This window comes from Adelges cooleyi, unplaced genomic scaffold, assembly GCF_023614345.1.
Source record: "Adelges cooleyi isolate 19-005CV unplaced genomic scaffold, UGA_ACOO_1.1 ACOO_flye_CR_arks_rails_tigmint_CR_PRNA_0, whole genome shotgun sequence".
Taxonomy (NCBI): domain Eukaryota; kingdom Metazoa; phylum Arthropoda; class Insecta; order Hemiptera; family Adelgidae; genus Adelges; species Adelges cooleyi.
In genome coordinates this window covers 375474-396390 of record NW_026095750.1, presented here as the reverse complement: position 1 = coordinate 396390, position 20917 = coordinate 375474, and the positions used below count along the sequence as shown (strand labels likewise).

At 32.1% G+C, this 20917-nt stretch overlaps 1 protein-coding gene across 1 annotated transcript in view; it reads right to left on the bottom strand.

Moving 5' to 3' along the window:
* The window catches only part of LOC126833438 (uncharacterized), a 28037-nt gene extending 12882 nt beyond the window's left edge, over positions 1–15155 (bottom strand). Inside the window, exons 1-2 of the mRNA XM_050565171.1 lie at positions 14611–15155; positions 2347–2448 (exon numbers count right to left, since the gene is read on the bottom strand). Coding sequence (XP_050421128.1) covers positions 2347–2448; positions 14611–15150 — 642 coding nt within the window. The 5' untranslated portion in view covers positions 15151–15155. The remainder of the gene's footprint in view (positions 1–2346; positions 2449–14610) is intronic.
* Between the last annotated feature and the right edge of the window lie 5762 nt (positions 15156–20917).

The following is a 20917-nucleotide window of genomic DNA, read 5'->3' as shown; positions in this document are numbered from 1 at the left end:
AAACAGACTTTTAGTTGGACCTACTTTGTATTTTAGGAGGAGCTACTTATTTACTTAAAATTATTGATCTCACGAGGTACATCTTGTGCCTAAAGAATTTTGTTTTTTACAATCTAATAATATGGATAATATTTCAAAGATTGGATAAATATTTTGTAAATTGTAAATATTGAAAATGTTGGTGATGTAGGGCAGTTCGATAATGGTAACGGTCTTTTAGTTTGCTCATTAGGTATAATAGTGCTAATAATAGGTTGGCTGAATGGGGTTGTTTTAGGTTGATTTTTTGTGTATCATTGGAGTTAATTTCAACTGTTTTTGTACTTTGTGCTGTTTGGTTTGTAAGGTTTGTATTTTCTAAATGTTTTTTGCAAAAATTGGAGGTATGACCGGTTTGTTTGCATATAAAACAAGTTAGCGTGTCGTCAGTTAAAAGTATTCTGAAATCTGTGTTGTCGTATTTAATTAATAAAGATCCGGGTACATTGGCAATATCATCCGGGTGTATATACACCTGCCGACGAAAACTGCTGATGTGTGCGAGTTCGTCATGGAAACCGGCTTTTATAAATGTTATAGGTGACACTGTTTTAATGCCTTCTATAATTAGGTTTTCTGTGATAATGTCGTGTGGGATTATTGGGTGAGCATTAGATATTAGAAATCTTTTACCCACCTCTGAAATAGTGAGGCAAAAAGGGAGCTCAAAGTTGAGTGTCTTGGAAAACTACTGAAAAACATAGAACAACCAGTATATTTATGTGGCCACATGCATTGAAAGAACAAAACAAGCTATAGACGAAAGGCATTCTATGTATGGTTATACTTAGAACCCCAAAGAAGACTTAAATCAAAAAGAAATTGTATTGCCAATACAAATGTGATATAGGACCCCCCAACCAGCTCTTACTACGTAAATGGGGAGAAGAGATGCAAAATGCAACACCTGTTCCGCCTGATGAACGCCCACCACCAGGCGTGAACCTACCTTGGTCCATATGGAAAACGATAAATAGGAGCTAGAGTAGCTAAGACAAGATTCAATATGGTGAAATGGGGATACCAAGAAGGACCGGACGTATGTGAATGTGGTGAGAGCCAATCCGATGAACACCTACTACAATGCGTCCTTGCTCCGCCATGATGCACAATTGACGACTTGGAGCTTGCTAATACAATTGCTATATCAGTAGCCACCCATTGGCTTAAACAAAATATTTAAATAAATAAAAAAAATGTATTTTTCTAAACACTTTATATTTATATTTTATTTTAATGTCTATTTAATGTATTACAGCTATAATTAATATCAATAAAGTCCAGCACCGGACACGATAATGAGAATCACTTTCAGTTGTAATAATTCGTGTTAACCTGTGACCTCATTGTCCCCACCATGCCCCGACCCCACCATACTGGCCGATTTAACTTTCTCAGTTAAATTAAAAATATGGATGTAAACTAACTTATCTATTATATAATAAAATTTTAACCATAAATTGCTCGAGTTTTTTATAGAATAATATAGGTACTTGATGCATTAAAATAAAAAATGTCCCAGAAATGAAACTGGACAATGTTAAGAATAAGATAAGATTTACATCTGTGAGACAGCGCCTTTTAATATACCACTTACTCCTAAAGTCCTGAAGCTACTTTGTGTGCTTTAAATGTATGTTATACACCATAAAAAACGTGTGGGTTTAGCTTGCCCAAATAAGAAATAAATATATTATAATCTATTAAATTTTAATCGTATGACACATCCCATACCATTGTACTCATTCTAATTTCTTATTTAATCCTCGGCACAATTGTATGCTTGTATACTTCTGAAAATCAAATCACTTTACCTATCAAGTTTTTCAAATTTTTCAAAAGACTTGTCTCAAGACATATTATTATTTAACTACATGTCGTTATTCTACACTGATGGTTGAACTCTAAACATAGTAGTAACATGTACAATTGTAGAACAAAAATCACATACACCCGTAAGACTATAGGTTATTAGCAATTTATTGACTTCACAAGTATTTCATTTATAATAATAATTGTTTAGACATTTTGTATATTATCAAGTTCAGCGACGCGTTGACATTCTTCGGAAGACGTGTATTCCTTAAATGACTCGAAGATTTTGATGTCAACGCCAAGCGAAACTTTTTTAGCGATATCGGTTAACTCTTTTTGAAAAATGCATACTGACTCGGTCTGTTGGGTTAGTGTCGTGCCCAATTCCATAGCGGTGTTGTATACATCACTTAGCTTGCTTTCTATGGTTTGCCAAAATTCAGCGCCCTTGCTGTGCACCACAAATGTTTGGATCCCAAGTAAGCCGTCTAGGTTTAACGTTGTCATGGAAATTCGTTGTTGGCGGAACGTATTTACCCCAAAAAGAGCGTTGGCCGACTTTTGTCTATCAAACACGTGCTTATTATTCAAAAGGTACCATACGAACTGTTTTGATTTGTTCGGCACATTTAGTAGTTCAGCGATTAGTCTGGCCAACTCATTTGATTTAATTTCAGCTTCGTGGAAAACGCACTGATCCCTATTCAAAAACCGATCTAGCACAACGCTAACGGTCCGGTGAGCGGCTAAGATGGCCGAATAGTTTTTCTCGTCGACAGTTCCAAATTTTTTGGTTTCATCTAAGAACCTGTGCAGTCTGTCCGCAAACAACCAGAACGCCCACATGGTGTTCTTAACGGCATTTATTTTTGGCATATCTATAGAGGTGGCCAACATTGCCGCAGCTTCGTCGTCGAACAAAACCTTTTCCAAAACGTCCTCTTTCACCAAATCCATGGGGTCCGCCAAGATTGCTTTGATTAATCGCATGTAACGCATCGCAAACAATGCATAACTGCACTCGAGCTGCTGGTAAATATGCTTAATATGATTTGTCGAGTAATCTATCATCCTTTCGTACTCTCTACCATTCTTAACCCGTCTTTCATGCATGACGAAATCTTTTACAAAACCCATATCGAGTTGTTTAATCTCGTTCAGCTCGGCTAAGACCACCTCCGTGTCTTCTCTATTAAAGTTTCGTGGCCCTATAACCGCGTTTGTAAGCACAGCAATAATAAAACACAATGATATGTTGGAATGCAACATAGTTAGCGAAAACTATAATATTTTAGTGTGATATCAATGAAAAAGGTACATACATTAACGCTGAACGATTCCTATTAAAATTGTCAAATATATTAAAGAGGTTTTCATACGTGTTTGAAAATGTATAAATACGTGTTCAAAATGTTAAATAAACCGTAACAGCTGCTAAATAAGTAGGAAAATATTTAACAAATATTATTCAAACTCCATAGAAAACGTTTTATTAAAGTATGACGCAAATGGCAATGTTATATGTATAATAAACAACCGTTCATATTGCTAAAAAACACTATAGCCGGGTAAAGTATATCTTAAGTAAAAAACAATTTTGGTTAGCGTTGTACAAAATATTTGTCCAACCTTTGAAATATTTCCCTTACTATAAGATTGTAATAAGTCAAAATGTTAAATATATAATTATACATTGCCTCAAGTCAGAGTATCGTTTTTGAATAAGTTTCTTAAAAAGAAACTCGTACAAATTTAAAAGTATATAAAGTACAAGATGTACCTTTTGAGAGCTGTAAATTTAAATAAATAAGTAACTCCTCCTAAAATACTAAGTAGGTCCAACTCAAAGTCGATTTATTAAAGGGTCACATTAAATTTGTAGCAGATATAACTAATTCACATTTGGTACTGTAATCATTAGTTGGGCCAATTATTTTTATTTAGTTCTTTCCGCTAGAATTGTATCTTGTCCCTGTATTATCCCATATGTTAAGTAGGAAAATATTTTACAAATATTATTCAAACTTCATAGAAAACGTTTTATTAAAGTATGTCGCAAATGGCAATGTTATTTGTATAATGACAGACCGTTCATGTTTCTAAAAAACACTATAGCCGGGTAAAATATATCTCTATTAAAAAACAATTTTGGTTAGCGTTGTAAAAAAAATTTGTCCAATCTTTGAATATATCTCATATTATTAGATCGTAATGAGTCAAAATATTAAATATATTATTATACAGATCCTCAAGACAGAGTGTCATTAATGAATAAGTTTCATAAAAAGAAACCCATTCAAATATCAAACCATATTAGGCACAACTTGTATCTTATGAGAACTATAAATTTAAATAAATAAGTAACTCCTCCTAAAATACTAAGTAGGTCCAACTAAAAGTTTGTTTATTAAAGGATCACAATATATTTGTGGTAGATATAACTAATTCACATTTGTTCCTGTAATCATTTGTTGGGCCAACTATTTATTTAGTTCTTTCCGCTAGATTTTTGTCTTGTCCCTGTATTATCTCATATGTTTAGTAGGAAAATATTTAACAAATATTATTCGAACTTCATAGAAAATGTTTTATTAAAGTGTGACGCAAATGGCAAAGTTATTTGTATAATAACAGACCGTTCATTTTTCTAAAAAACACTATAGCCGGGTAAAATATATCTCTAGTAAAAAACAATTTTGGTTAGCGTTGTACAAAATATTTGTCCAATCTTTGAATATTTCTCATAATATTAGATCGTAATGAGTCAAAATATTAAATATATTATTATACAGATTCTCAAGTCAGAGTGTCATTAGTGAATAAGTTTCTTAAAAAGAAACCCATTCAAATATCAAAGTATATGAAGTACAAGATGTACCTTTTCAGAGCTGTAAATTTAAATAAATAAGTTACTTCTCCTAAAATACTAAGTTGGTCAAACTTCAAGTCCGTTTATTAAAGGGTCACAACAAATTTGTTTTTAAAAAAACTAATTCACATTTGGTCCTGTCATCATTAGTTGAGCCAACTTTTTATTCAGTTCTTTTCGCTTGAATTTTGTCTTGTTCCTGTATTCTTCCATATGTTAAGTAGGAAAATATTTTACAAATATTATTTAAACTTCATAGAAAACGTTTTATTAAAGTATGTCGCAAATGGCAATGTTATTTGTATAGTAACAGACCGTTCATGTTTCTAAAAAACACTATAACGGGGTAAAATATATCTCTAGTTAAAAACAATTTTGGTTAGCGTTGTACAAAATATTTGTCCAATCTTTGAATATTTCTCATAATATTAGATCGTAACGAGTTAAAATATTAAATATATTATTATACAGATCCTCAAGTCAGAGTATCATTAATAAATAAGTTTCTTAAAAAGCAACCCGTTCAAATATCAAAGTATATTAGGCACAAGATGTACCTTTTCAGAGCTGTAAATTTAAGTAAATAAGTAATTCCTCCTAAAATACAAAGTAGGTCCAACTAAAAGTCTGTTTATTAAAGGATCACAATAAACATGTAGTTGAAATAACTAATTCACATTTGTTCTTGTAATCATTAGTTGGGCTAACTTTCTATTTGGTTCTTTCCACTAGAAATGTATCTTGTCCTCTTATTATCTCATATTTCAAGTAGGACAATATTTAAAATATATTATTTAAAGTTCATGGAAAATGTTTTATTAAAGAGTAGTCTATAAAATGCCGGTTCTGGGATAAAATGGAATGATGACGCCGGTTCTGGGACACAATAGAAAGACGTCACTATTGTTATAATTCAAAGTCAAGGTCAGTGACGTAAACAAGTGCATTTTTATCACAACCTATTGTTCTAGACTTTAAAGGACTTCGCCGACTGTTGTGATAACAATTAGTATTCTATTGTTATCACAGGTGACGTCAAACCGCATTTATTTTTAAACAATGACGTTACAAAAGTGCATAAAGTGCAAGTCAATTTTAGTTAATTGATGCGAATGACAATACAATTGTACACTGCAGTTTTATTTAACTGTTACAAAAAACGAAAATACACGTCAATTGCTAAAATGACGTGTTTGTTATCATAAAGTCACTGTGATAATGTCATATATGTAAATTATCATTCGTCTATCCCCTCCATTCATGTACTTACCATAAAACAAATTATTGTTTCAAGAATGACCAAAAAATGCGAGGATCACGCACAACATTACTGTATCTCTACCAGTTCCGGCTGCGGCCACGGTGATAAACTATACCTATAGAATCATATACCAGGTAATCACATACCTTTTGTGAGCCTAACCTTGCATAGTGTGAACTTACGCTCGAAAGCTATGGTTGAAGAGGACATCAGTCGGATGACACAACTCTTGGTTGATCATATATAAATATGGTAAGACACATGTTCTATCCCTCGACGTCGGGGGAGGAACGCAGACACCCCGCAACCTATATCACAACTTAATCGTTTGCAAAAACGAACAAACACTTTGGTGTAAGTCTATGGCGTGGCTACAGTAGATTTATAATATACATGTATAGATGCCCATTCAGTGTTTGTATGCGTCATCAGACGTTATAAAAAAAATTATAATCTCTATACTCTTAATGTGTGGGATCCGGGCGGCAGTTGTTTTACAAATTTAAACAAACGAATCATTATATAAATAGATTAGTCGCGGCGGACAGAGTATGAATACAACTGAGTGTATGTGATTTTATACTATGATAATTCTTTATTTTGCATTGGTGTTGTGTAGTAAAAACAACAGGCATAGAACTCACAAATGATCATGTACAATTATTAAAATATTAATACGTACGTTCAACAACGAGTCTTCTTTAATTGTTGATCTGTTTATCAGTATGGACTTTCTTCAATTAAATACAATTAGCAACCGTTCTGGGTCCCTTCTCAATTTACTTTTTTCAAACCTCTGAGGTGCATCTGTTGAAGAATCTCCTGATTCTCTAGCTCCCCGTAATAGCTATCGTCCTGCTCTATTTATGAAATACCGGGCTCTTTTTCCCTTAACCATAATAAGTGTGGATTAAGCTCGCTCTAATAAGAAACAAATATAATATTATCTATTAAAATTAATCATATGACCCATCTTATACCATTGTACTCATTCCAATTTTTAACCTTTGACACATCATGTCTGTATACTTCTGAAAACGAAATCACTATACCTTTCACGTTTTCCAAATTCTCAAAAGACTTGTCTCGAGACATATTATTATAAACTGCTCCTCGTTCTTCTAAACTTTTAAATTTCCCATAAACTATCAGACCTAAAGTATACGCATTTAATGCTGCATGCTAAACATAGTACCTAGTTACATGTACACTTGTAGAACAAAAATCACATACACGCAAGACTATAGGTTATTAGCACTTTATTGACTTTACAAATATTTCTTTTATAATAATAATTGTTTAGACCATTTGTACGTTTTCCAATCCAGCGACGTGTCGACATTCTTCGGAAGACGTGTATTCCTTAAATGACTCGAAGATTTTGACGTCAACGTCAAGCGAAACATTTTTAGCGATATCGGTTAACTCTTTTTGAAAAACGCATACTGACTCGGTCTGTTTGCTTAATGTCGTGCTCAATGCCATAGCGGTGTTGTACACATGACTTAGCTTGCTTTCTATGGTTTTCCAAAATTCAAGGCCTTTGGTGTGCACCACTAATGTTTCGATCCCAAGTAAGTCGTCTAGGTTTAACGTTGTCACGGAAATTCGTTGTTGGCGTTCAGTATGTACACCAAAATGAGCGTTGGCCGACTTTTGTCTATCAAACACTTTCTTATTTTCCACAAGGAAACTTACGAGGCGTTTTGATTTGTCCGCCTTGTTTGTTATTTGAATGATTAGTTCGGTCAAGTGGTTTAAGTTACCTACAGTGTTGTGGAATGTGCACTGATACGTTTTCAAAAACCGATCTAGCACATCGCTAACGACCTGGTGAGCGGCAAAGATGGCCGAATGGTTTTTGTCGTCGACCATACCCAATTTTTTGGTATCATCTAAGAACCTGTGCAGTCTGTCCGCGAACAACCAGAACGCCCACATGGTGTTCTTAACGGCATTTATTTTTGGCATATCTATGGAGGCGGTCAACATTGCCGCAGCTTCGTCGTCAAACAAAACCTTTTCCAAAACGTCTTTTTTTACCAAATAAATTGGGTCCGCAAAGATTGCTTGGACTATTCGCATGTAACGCATCGCAAACAACGCATAACTGCACTCAAGCTGATGGTAAATGTGCCTGACATGTTTTTTTGAGTGAGCTAGCATATTGTCGAGCGTCCGTCTTTTTCCCATAACGAAAGCTTTTAAGAAACCCATATCGAGTTGTCTGATCTTGTTCAGCTCGGCCATTACCTTGTCCATTTCTGGTTTATGAGTGTTTCGTGGCCCTATCACCGCATTTGTAAGCACAGCAATCATAATACACAATGATATGTTGGAATGCAACATAACTAGCGAGAACTATAATATTTTAGTGTAGTATGAAGGAAAATAGTATATATATTAACGTTGAACGTTTCCTATTTAAAATTGTCGAGTATATTGAAGAAGTTTTAATACGTGTTTGAACATGTATTAATACGTGTTCAAAATGTTAACTAAACCGTAACAGCTGCTAAATAATTAACTCCTCCTAAAATACTAAGTTGGTCCAACTAAAAGTATGTTTACTAAAGGGTCACAATACATATGGAGTAGAAATAACTAATTTACATTTGTTCCTGTAATCATTAATTGGGCCGACTACTTATTTAGTTCTTTCCGCTTTAATTTGATCTTGTTCTTGTATTATCCCATATGTTAAGTAGAAAATATATAACAAATATTATTCAAACTTCATAGAAAATATTTTATTAAAGTGTGACGCAAATGGCAATGTTATTTGTATAATAACAGACCGTTCATGTTTCTAAAAAACACTATAGCCGGGTAAAATATATCTCTAGTAAAAATTTGTCCAATCTTTAAATATTTCTTATATTCTTAGATCGTAATGAGTCAAAATATTAAATATATTATTCTACAGATCCTCAAGTCAGAGTATCATTAGTGAATAAGTTTCTTAAAAAGAAATCCATTCAAATATCAAAGTATATTAAGTACAAGATGTACCTTTTCAGAGCTGTAAATTTAAATAAATAAGAAACTCCTCCTAAAATACTAAGTAGGTCCAACTACAAGTCTGTTTATTAAAGAATCACAATAAATTTGTAGTAGAAATATAAAACATATAATAAAGTATGAGTAAAGTTGAGTATAATAAAGTGGTTTAATATGAACTTGTTATTTTCAACGTAAACACTTGATACCGTAAGATGATACGTGTTCAAAATGTTGAATAAACCGTAACAGATGCTAAAGAATTGGTAAAAAAACGAGCCAGTGCAGACTTTTAGTCACAAAATACTATGTTATTTTTAGTTAAGAGGATTACATGCCATTTGTAAACAATATAGAACAAAAAAAAAAAGTTAAAAAATTGGCCCTTTTTCCGGGGAAAAGCTTAATTATAAAGTAGTTTTGAGCAGTTATTACTCAGTCAATGATCATCACTGTAAAAAGTATATATTCAATATATACAATATATTTTACAGTCGACGCTTTATGGTTTTATTCAATATTGTAATGAAAATGATAAACCCTGCCGCAGATTCAGGACGCGGATTTACACCGTGTAAAAATGATTATAGGTAATCGTAGTTGAACTATACAATAAACTACAATAGTTACTTGATTGACAATACCAAGATTATCAGTTTTTGTTTGGATGCAATGTGTACGCTAAAATAGGCACAAGATGTACCTTAAAAGAGCTATAAGTTTAAGTAAATAAGTAACTCCTCCTAAAATACAAAGTAGGTCCAACTAAAAGTCAGATTATTGAAGGGTCAGAATAAATTTGTAGTTGAAATAACTAATTCACATTTGTTCCTGTAATCTTTAGTGGGGCCAACTATTTATTTGTTCTAGCTCTTCGGGGACTGATGTTGTTTCATGTTCATCGGTTATATGTATTTCTTGATTTTTATGCAATCCTTTTAATGAACAAATTTTCGTTCCAGAGTTTGGAGGAGTTAGTTTTGGAGTTTATGCTTTTTGTAAGTTCCTTCCACGTTACTGTATTTGATTAAAAATCTCGCTTTAGCCCTTAATTTTTTTAATTGTATAAAATTAAAAGTTTTTTTGCTTTTTGTATATTTTTATTGAAGTTTTTTTGTTCTTTATCGCTTTTTTGATTTCGTCATTTCACCATGGAACTTTAGGTTTGTTATTGTTGTTTGCTATTTTGGCTGCTGAGATTATTATATTAGTGAATGATTCTACTGAGCTTTTAATATTTGTTTGTTTTTCAAATTGGGTTTTAGTGATTTCACTATCTAACATATCACTGTATAATGACCAGTTGGGAATTTTAAGTTTCCATCTAAAACTTTTGTATTTATTTGTATCTCCTTTCCTGGGTATAAAATTAATTAGTATTGGTAAGTGGTCGCTACTTAGAAAATCTGGCAAAACATTCCGTTTAAGTCATTGGGCTATGGTTGTACACATGCTTAAATCTATAGAAGAATAGTTCCCATTTGATAAGTTAATACGAGTGGGTGAAATGTCGTTTAATATAACAAAATTGTCCTTTTCTAGTAATTTTTCGATTATTTTACCTCTGCAGTCTGTTTTATCTGAACCCCATGTTGTGCTATGTGCATTGAAATCTCCTATTAAAATGAATGGTTTGGGAAGTTGTTGGATGATATTTTCCAAATCTGATATGTCTATTTTCGTTATATTTGGTAAGTAGATGTTACATATATTTGAGTGGGTATCCTTAAGCTAAACAGATATTGCTATAACTTCTTGACGAGATGTAATATTAATTTGTTTACTAGGAAAATTCGTTTTGACATGGATTGCTACTCCAGCACTTGCTCTACGACCATCGGTTCTATTTTTACTGTAAGATGTATAGTCACGTAACGTTCCGGTGTAATCACTTGTTAGGTTGGTTTCTTGCAGGCATATAAATTCTGGAGTGTATTCAGATATTGATAGTTTTAGTTCGCGTATTTTTTTCAGAAATCCGTTTAGGTTCCATTGTATTAGTTTTATGTTCCCTTGCAAATTGATTTTTCTTTATTATTTGTTTTTGATCATGTGGTACCTATTTTAATTTGATTTGATTTTAGTCTGTTTAGTTCTTTTAATAATGTGTGTATTTTTATAGTAAGTGTGTATAATTATTTAACAACATTTAATGTATTAAAGTAGTCTATATATTTCGTCTTAGCTCTTTTGTAATATTATCGATAGCCTACAGCTACACTATACCCTATCCCTGGATAAACTAGAATTTGAAAAGAGCGCATTGCTCGAATCTTGTCCATCTAAAATATCGAGTGACAATATTTATTAAAAAAACGGAACCCCAAAAAAGATTAAGAAGGGGTGGTTTTGTGACCTGTTGATTCAATAGAAAAAAAATGTAAATAATATCTTTAATTAAATCTGTATAAGTTCCTCCACCGGAAAGCCTGTCACTCTGTCAATCTATTATACAATATATATATATATCTCATATGTACAAATTATACTTAAGCAGGACTCGCTTCGTGTTGATTTAGAGCAAAATTACATTAACAAAAAAGAAACATGACAATATATTGTAGAGAATGTCATATGCTTTTATTTGATAAACCTATAGTATTTAGCATATTATTAAACTAGTAAATACCAGTTTTTTACTTTTTTAAAATAGCTAAAACTTTTTTCACATTATTATTTTCAAAATGAGATATGACATTGTATCCAAAATGTTATCTTTTGATTGTTTAAATATTAATACCAATATTTAGTACTCAAAAAAATCGGGTGTACGTTAGCCTAAACGCCGCCAAAATATATTTCAAAAATGATTTAATTCAATGATTTTGAAGTTGTCAAAAATCCATAATATCAAAGTAAAACAAGTAATTCAAACAATTTCATTTTTATCAAAAACAAAGTGTACAGGTACAAGATGTACCTTTTCAGAGCTGTAAATTTAAATAAATAAGTAACTCCTCCTAAAATACTAAGTAGGTCCAACTCAAAGTCGGTTTATTAAAGGGTCACATTAAATTTGTAGTAGATATAACTAATTCACATTTGTTATTTAGTTCTTTTCACTAGAAATTTATCTTGTCCCTATATAATCCCATATTTTAAGAAGGACAATTGTCGCGAAAACAAACGGTATGTGGAAGAGTTGAGATCGACTCGACAAAAAAAAATACCCTTGTTCCTGATGGTGCGATGAATCGGCAACCAATCAGGCACGCACCCAATGCGCCTAACTCGGAAATGGATAGGCAACCTAACGTGCTTGGTCCTGCTCGAGACGGAGCCCGCGCTGCGACCACGATGTCGGCTTGGTAGAGAGAGAGGAAAGTGAAGGAACGGGAATGAATTTATACACTGGGAAAGAAGATCGTACAGGTTAATTATGGGACCAGGGGGCCCTGTGGCCGGTTCGGTTTTGGTGCAATGACCACAGGGTACAATTACAATAGGGACCTTAACGATAACTTAAGTTTTTTTTGTGGACGGTGAGCTGCTGGTCTTGTTGCTGATTGCGCTGCCTGGTGACTGGGAACTGGACGACCTAGGCGGCCTCTCACACAACGCACTGTTGCTGGCGGACCTACGCGGGATGACAGCACCAAACTGGACCTCGGGCGAAGGCGGTGATCACGGTTGACTGATGCCGGCGTCGTAGTGACGGCCAACAGGAGTAGCAACACGACGCACTGTCGACTGAGACTTGGGCTAACCCGGACGCAATGTCACGGGGTCAAATACAATACACCGTTTGTGTACAATGTGCTGTTACAGATATTTACGCCGTTGTCTGCACAGTTTAACGGCCGTAACGGCAAGAAAAATAAAGAGAGATTTGATTTAATGAAAACAAAAACGATTTATATTTTTCTTGAGTGTGTAGTAACAACGTGCACACACAAGACTAGAACAGAACGAACATATATACAAAAAAAAAACAAGATACGATATGGGTGATAATACAGTATGTTTTAGAAGGCGAAGAGAATAGGTACAGTAGCAGTGAATTATTAAGATTAACAGGTGTGCAAAGCATTGGAAGGAGAAACGGAGGGAGAGAAAACCGGTTACAGCAACGAGCAACGCGGTCGCGTTGTAAACAACAATATTTAACAAAAATTATTCAAAATTCATGGAAAAAGTTTTATTAAAGTATGACGGAAATGGCAATGTTATTTGTAAGATAAACGACCGTTCATATTGCTAAAAAACACCTAAGACGGGTAAAATATATCTCTAGTAAAAAACAATTTTGGTTAGCGTTGTACAAAATATTTATCCAATCTTTGAAATATTTCCCATATTATTAGATTGTAAAAAACAAAATTCTTTAGGCACAAGATGTACCTCGTGAGAGCAATAAGTTTAAGTAAAAAAGTAACTCCTCCTAAACTACTAAGTAGGACCAACTAAAAGTCTGTTTATAAAAAGGTCACAATACATTTGTAGTAGAAATAACTAATTCTTTTTTCTTTTTCTAAACACATTTGTATTTTTTTTTTTTTTTTTGTGTTTTCCTTTACTAATGTATGTCATCTTTTATTAATATCAATAAAGCCCAGCGCCGGACACGATAATAAGAATCATTTTCAGTTGTAAAAATTCGTGTAACGGGCCGTTTCAACATTCATGGTTAAATTAAAAATATTGATGTAAACTAATTTATCTATTATATTATATTATTAAGTATATTTTATATAATTTTAACCATAAGTGTCTCGAGTTTTTTATAGAACAATTTATGTATTTGATGCATTGAATAAAAAATGTCCCATATCTGAAACTGGACAGTGCTAAGAAGCCTTATTAGATTTACATTGATAAAAGATTTGCGAGACAGCGCCTTTTAATATTCCAGTTACTCTTAAAAACCTGAAGCTGCTTTGTGTGCTTTAAATATGTGTGGGTTCAGCTTGTCCTAATAAGAAATAAATATACTATAATCAATTAACATCTTACCATTGTACTCGTCCCAATTTTATTTTTAACCTCGGCACAAGTGTATGCTCGTATACTTCTGAAAATAAAATCCTTATACCTATCAAGTTTTCTAATTTTTCAAAAGTCTTGTCTCAAGACATATTATTATTTAACTACATGTCATTATTCTACACTGATGGTTGAACTCTAAACATAGTATTAACATGTACAATTGTAGAACAAAAATCACATACACCCGTAAGACTATAGGTTATTAGCACTTTATTGACTTCACAAGTATTTCATTTATAATAATAATTGTTTAGACATCTTATACATTATCAAGTGCAGCGACGCGTTGACATTCAACGGAAGACGTGTATTCCTTAAATGACTCGACGATTTTGACGTCAACGCCAAGCGAAACTCTTTTAGAGATATCGGTTAACTCTTTTTGAAAAACGCATACTGACTCGGTCTGTTGGGTTATTGTCGTGCCTAATTCCATAGCGGTATTGTACACATCACTTAGCTTGCTTTCTATGGTTTGCCAAAATCCAGCACTAATGCAGCGCTCGACAATTGTTTGTATCGCAAGTAAGCCTTTAGGGATTAACGTTGTCATGGAAATTCGTTGTTGGCGGAACGTTTTTACACCAAAATCAGCGTTGTCTGACTTTTGTCTATCAAACACATTCTTATTATTCACAAGGTACCATACGAGCTGTTTTGACTTGTCCGGCACATTTAGTTCGTCGATTAGTCTGGCCAATTCATTTGATTTCATTTCAGCTTTGTGGAAAACGCACTGATCCCTATTCAAAAACCGATCGAGCACAGAGCGAACGGTCCGGTGAGCGGCTAAGATGGCCGAATGGTTTTTCTCGTCGACAGTTCCAAATTTTTTGGTTTCATCTAAGAACCTGTGCAGTCTGTCCGCGAACAACCAGAACGCCCACATGGTGTTCTTAACAACATTTATTTTTGGCACATCTATGGAGGTGGCCAACATTGCCGCAGCTTCGTCGTCGAACAAAACCTTTTCCAAAACATCTTCTTTCACCAAATCCATGGGGTCCGCCAAGATTGCTCCGATTAATCGCATGTAACGCATCGCAAACAATGCATAACTGCACTCGAGCTGCTGGTAAATATGCTCAATATGATTATTAAGGTAATCTATCAACCTTTCGTACTCGCTATTATGCTTAACCCGTCTTTCACGCATGACGAATTCTTCTAAGAAACCCATATCGAGTTGTTTAATCTTGTTCAGCTCGGCTAAAACCACATCCGTGTCTTCTCTATTAAAGTTTCGTGGCCCTATAACCGCGTTTGTAAGCACAGCAATAATAAAACACAATGATATGTTGGATTGCAACATAGTTAGCGAAAACTATAATATTTTAGTGTGATATCAATGAAAAAGATACATACATTAACGCTCAACGTTTCCTTTTAAAATTGTCAAATATATTAAAGAGGTTTTAATACGTGTTTGAAAATGTATAAATACGTGTTAAAAATGTTGAATAAACCGTAACAGCTGCTAAATAAGTAGGAAAATATTTAACAAATATTATTCAAACTCCATAGAAAACGTTTTATTTAAGTATGACGCAAATGGCAATGTTATTTGTATAATAAACGACCGTTAATATTGCTAAAAAACACTATAGCCGGGTAAAATATATCTTAAGTAAAAAACAATTTTGGTTAGCGTTGTACAATATATTTGTCTAATCTTTGAACAATTCTCATATTATTAGATCGTAAGAAGTCAAAATATTAAATATATTATTATACATAGCCTCAAGTCAAAGTATCTTTAGTGAATAAGTTTCTTAAAAAAAAACCCGTGCAAATATTAAAGTATATTAAGTACAAGATGTACCTTTTCAGAGCTGTAAATTTAAATAAATAAGTAACTCCTTAAAAAATACTAAGTAGGTCCAACTCAAAGTCGGTTTATTAAAGGGTCACATTAAATTTGTAGTAGATATAACTAATTCACATTTGTTTCTGTAATCTTTAGTTGGGCCACCTATTTATTTACTTCTTTTCAGAGCTGTAAATTTAAATAAATAAGTAACTCCTCCTAAAATACTAAGTAGGTCCAACTCAAAGTCGGTTTATTAAAGGGTCATATTAAATTGTTATTTGTATAATAACAGACCGTTCATATTGTTTAAAAACACCTGAGACGGGTAAAATATATCTCTAGTAAATAACAATTTTGGTTAGCGTTGTACAAAATATTTATCCAATCTTTGAAATATTTCCCTTACTATAAGATTGTAATAAGTCAAAATGTTAAATATATAATCATACATTGCGTTAAGCCAGAGTATCATTATTGAACAAGTTTTGTAAAAAGAACCCCGTAAAATATCAAAATAAATTAGGCACAAAATGTACCTAATGAAAGCTCTAAATTTAGGTAAACAAGTAACTACTCCCAATATACAAAGTAGGTCCAACTAAAATTCTGTTTATTAAAGGGTCACAATAAATTTGTAGTTGCAATAACTAATTCACATTTATTTCTGTAATCTTTAGTTGGGGCAACTATTTATTTAGTTCTTTTCGCTAGAAATTTATCTTGTCCCTAAATTATCCCATATTTTAAGATGAACAATGTAAAACAGAAGATATTCAAAACTCATAGAAAACATTTTATTATAGTATGACGCAAATGGTAAAGTTATTTGTATAATAACAGACCGTACATGTTACTAAAACCTCTATAGCCAGGTAAAATAAATATCTAGCAAAAAACAATTTTGGTTAGCGTTGTACAAAACATTTGTGCAATCTTTGAAATATTTCCCATATTATTAGATTGTATTAAGTCAAAATGTTTCATATATTATTATACAGCTCCTCAAGCCAGAGTAACATAAGTGAACAAGTTTCTTAAAAAGAAACCCATTCAAATATCACAGTATATTAAGTACAAGATGTACCTATTCAGAAATGTAAATTTTAAAAAATAAGTAACTCCATCAAAAATACTATGTAGGTCCAACTAAAAGTCTGTTTATTAAAGGGTCCAATAATATTGAAGTAGAAATAACTAATTCACATTTGGTCCTGTAATCATTAGTTGGGCCAACTATTTTTATTTAATTCTTTCCGCTAGAATTTTATCTTGTCCTTGTATTATCCCAAATATTTAACAAATATTATTCAAACTTCATAGAAAACGTTTTATTAAAGCATGACGCAAATGGCATTGTTATTTGTATAATAACAGATCGTACATGTTACTAAAAAACTCTATAGCCGGGTAAAATAAATCTCTAGTAAAAAACAATTTTGGTTAGCGTTGTACAAAATATTTGTCCAATCTTTGAATATTTTTCATATTATTAGATCGTAATGAGTCAAAATATTAATTATATTATTATACATTGCCTCAAGTCAGAGTATCATTAGTGAACATGTTTTTTTAAAAAGAACCACGTTTTAATTTCAAAATAAATTAGGCACAAAATATACCTAATGAAAGCTATAAACTTAAGTAAACAAGTAACTTCTCCCAATATACAAAGTAGGTCCAACTAAATATCTGTTAATTAAAGAGTCACAATAAATTTGTAGTTAACATCAACATTTAATTTATTATTTTATTATTTATAGAAGTATAATATAAGTACTCACTCCACCCTAAAAAAGTTAAAACTATAGATTTTGCTATATTTTTTAAAATTAATACTACATAATGAAAATGAAAAGTATTTAAACATTTTTAATTATGATCATTTAGTAGGATGAACTGTTGGTTAGCCATCTAAAAAAATATCAATTTATGGATTTAATTATATGGATCAAAAAAATATGAATGTATTATTAATTTATCTATTATATATAAAATATGTCACGACACCATGGCCGGCGTAGCCGGGCACCCCCCTCAGAACCGCTGTGTACTGACATATAACATACTACGTTTGAACAAATTTTGTTTCACAAAGGTAAACCATAACAGACATTTAGCCGACTGACCTCTAGACATTTTTATCTGTGTCTCTAGTTTTATAAATAATAGTTGTCTCAAAAGTCCGGGGGAATGTAAATATACTCTGTACTTATATGTACAATAAGTCCCATGAAATAGTACAAACACGCTACAGTACTTTGCTGCAAGTCGTAGTTCGTACATTTATGTTGTCCCAACTTTTGTGTAAAGTGTATACCATAGGTTATATATCAGTTAAGTTTATATATGTTAAAATAGAAAGTATTCCAAAAAATAAAAAGCGATTATCCAAAATGAAAAAAATAAAGAATATATTAAATCATTACCACCCAATAATTTTTAACGTTATTTTTACCTAAAAAGAAGTCTATATATTTCGTCTTAGCTCTTTTGTAATATTATCGATTAGATTAATGTTTTAAGTATATATATATATATATATATACAGGGTGATCCAACTAACGTAAGACACTTATTTTCTCGGAAAATATAAATATTTTGAGAATTTTTTTTTTTCTAAACTTTTAGGTACATATTTTACTACATTTTTCAATATTTAGAATATTTTTATCTTCAACCCTTATATGTAAAACAAGTATCGCATTTGGTTTTTTAAATGGGAACGTATGTTTTTAATTTCATAAATCTGTAGACAACATTTTTAAAAAAGTTTTAGCTTTTGAATTTCTAATTTTCATCAATCGGTTTTCTACTTATTACGTTGTAAAGATTTGAAATTTTGATCCATATTTATTTGGGATTTCAAAACAGGTAGCATATTAAATACTATTAAATAATATTATCGACCTCGCCCCGTCGCCCGTCGATAAAGCCGATAATCAGATAATAGTAATACTCCTTACTTTTTTTTTTATAATATATGGAGATGCGGTTCTTTACCTACTGTCAGAAACCGCGATACCGTATATATGTCTGGTCAATTGTTCATATATCTTATCAGTAGACAACACTTACGACGAAATTTTTTCCAACCTTACCTACCCATATTTTCACGGTATGATTATGATATATTATCAAGCCCAAAAACCAGTACAGTGGGGTCGGTGCATAGTGGGGACGGAACACAGTTGGGTCGGGGCATATTGGGGACGGGGAGGTCACAGGTTTACAGGAATTTTTAAATCTGAAAGTGATAAAATCACTTTCGAAAAAACGCTTCGATGCAAATCGGTAGTTAGTATTTTCAAGCCAGTACAGTCCAAACCAAGCACAGTATAAACCAGCAAAGTTAGAAAGTCTTAAATGAAGGTTCTGTATTTACAAATGAGCATCAAAGCGTTTATTTGAAAGCGATTTTATCCAAGAGGACTAGTACAGTAGAGTATTGGCATAATGTAATCAAAGCAATGAGGAAACGGAGAGGTCACAGGTCTACAAAAATTATTATAAATAAAAGTGATAAAATTGAATAAAATTGACCTCCCCGTCCCCACTATGCACCGACCCCACTGTACTGGTTTTTTTTTTTTTGCAAAAACTTAGTGGACCAAATAACACATATACAATGTCTTGTTATATTTTGTTGGAATGGTCGACGATTCATGTTCCAATCGTTTGTACTCCATAGTTTAAATTATAATCGCTTATTCTCAATAAAATTAATATTTATGTATTATATACTTCCATTATAGCAATCTCACACAAACTATTTATACTTCACAGATTATATTATTTCAAAGCTATATTATACTTCTATTTTACTAGATTGACAATGTACAAAATAAAATGCAACTAAAAAAACCTTTTCATAGATCCTTAAAATGTAAAGGGTGGGATAGTGAAACGGGTTTTACCATTTAAATACATTAGAAAATCGCCGTTTTACTGCCTCATCCTGTATATTAATTTCTTGTTATTTTCTAAAGAAAAATTGAGTTTCTAACATTTAAATTAAAATTAATCGTATACTGGTACTGTGATGGAGAAAACAATAAATTTTACCTACATATATTACTTATTAGTTAAATATTACTAACGTGTATAACCACTAGCGGTCGACTGTTGCCTGTTATTTAACAATAACCTTTTATGGAGATTTTAAAAATTGTGTTTTTTTATAATAATATCATAAGAGCAGTATTATGATGTTAAACGTTCACGAGATTTAATCTAGTCATAAAATAAAGTATTATCATTTATGACTTAATTATTATTAAAATTTATCTTAATAGTAATAGTACATAGTAATAAAATAATGAAATATTTTACACAAAATTAGAGCTACAAGTTGATAAACTAAAAATTTAAAATTAGCACGAAGCAGATTATCTAATATTAGACAATTTAAACAATCAAGCGTGAATCTCTTTAAATGAATAACAGTATAACAATATACAGAACATTAGTTTTCCTTTAAAAAAATTGTGTAATAAAAAATACATTTTGAGGCGGTATACTGCATAAAAACCAACACTTAATCTGAATCCAAAAAACAACAGTCCTCTTCATTACTAGCAGGTGACCTTTTATACTCATAGTTGACCTTCGGTACGGTAATATAACGCAGGCGATAAAATTACGAGATAACAACAGCGGTTTTGTCGTATCAGAATCATTAAGTGTCTTAATAAGTTCACGGATAGGTTTTTTTCCCAATAAATCGTGTGTCTACTATAATCAGTTACACGATTTAGTCGTCTGTGATATCATGTAATAAACACAATATAATGATACCGACCGTTGGGCCCTAACCTATCATAACACGGATAGACGTTACCAACTGATAGTTTTTAGTGTCTGTTCGTTTCTCACATCTGGTACACCGGGTTTTTAGTAAAAAAAAAAAAAAAGTTGAATTTGTCTAAACTTAAGGTCAAAAGTGGTACTTGAGCACAAAACCTAATAGTATCATTCTGCATAGATATACATATAAAAATTGATTTAATGATTTGATCAATTTTTTTTAAAGATTTTAGGTGTTTTTGTTAAAATATACGAAATCTGCGAAAACACAGTTTCCCGGCAGTTAAAAAAAAAACTGTAGTGCCGAATTTTTTTCCCGTTTAATATGTTATGG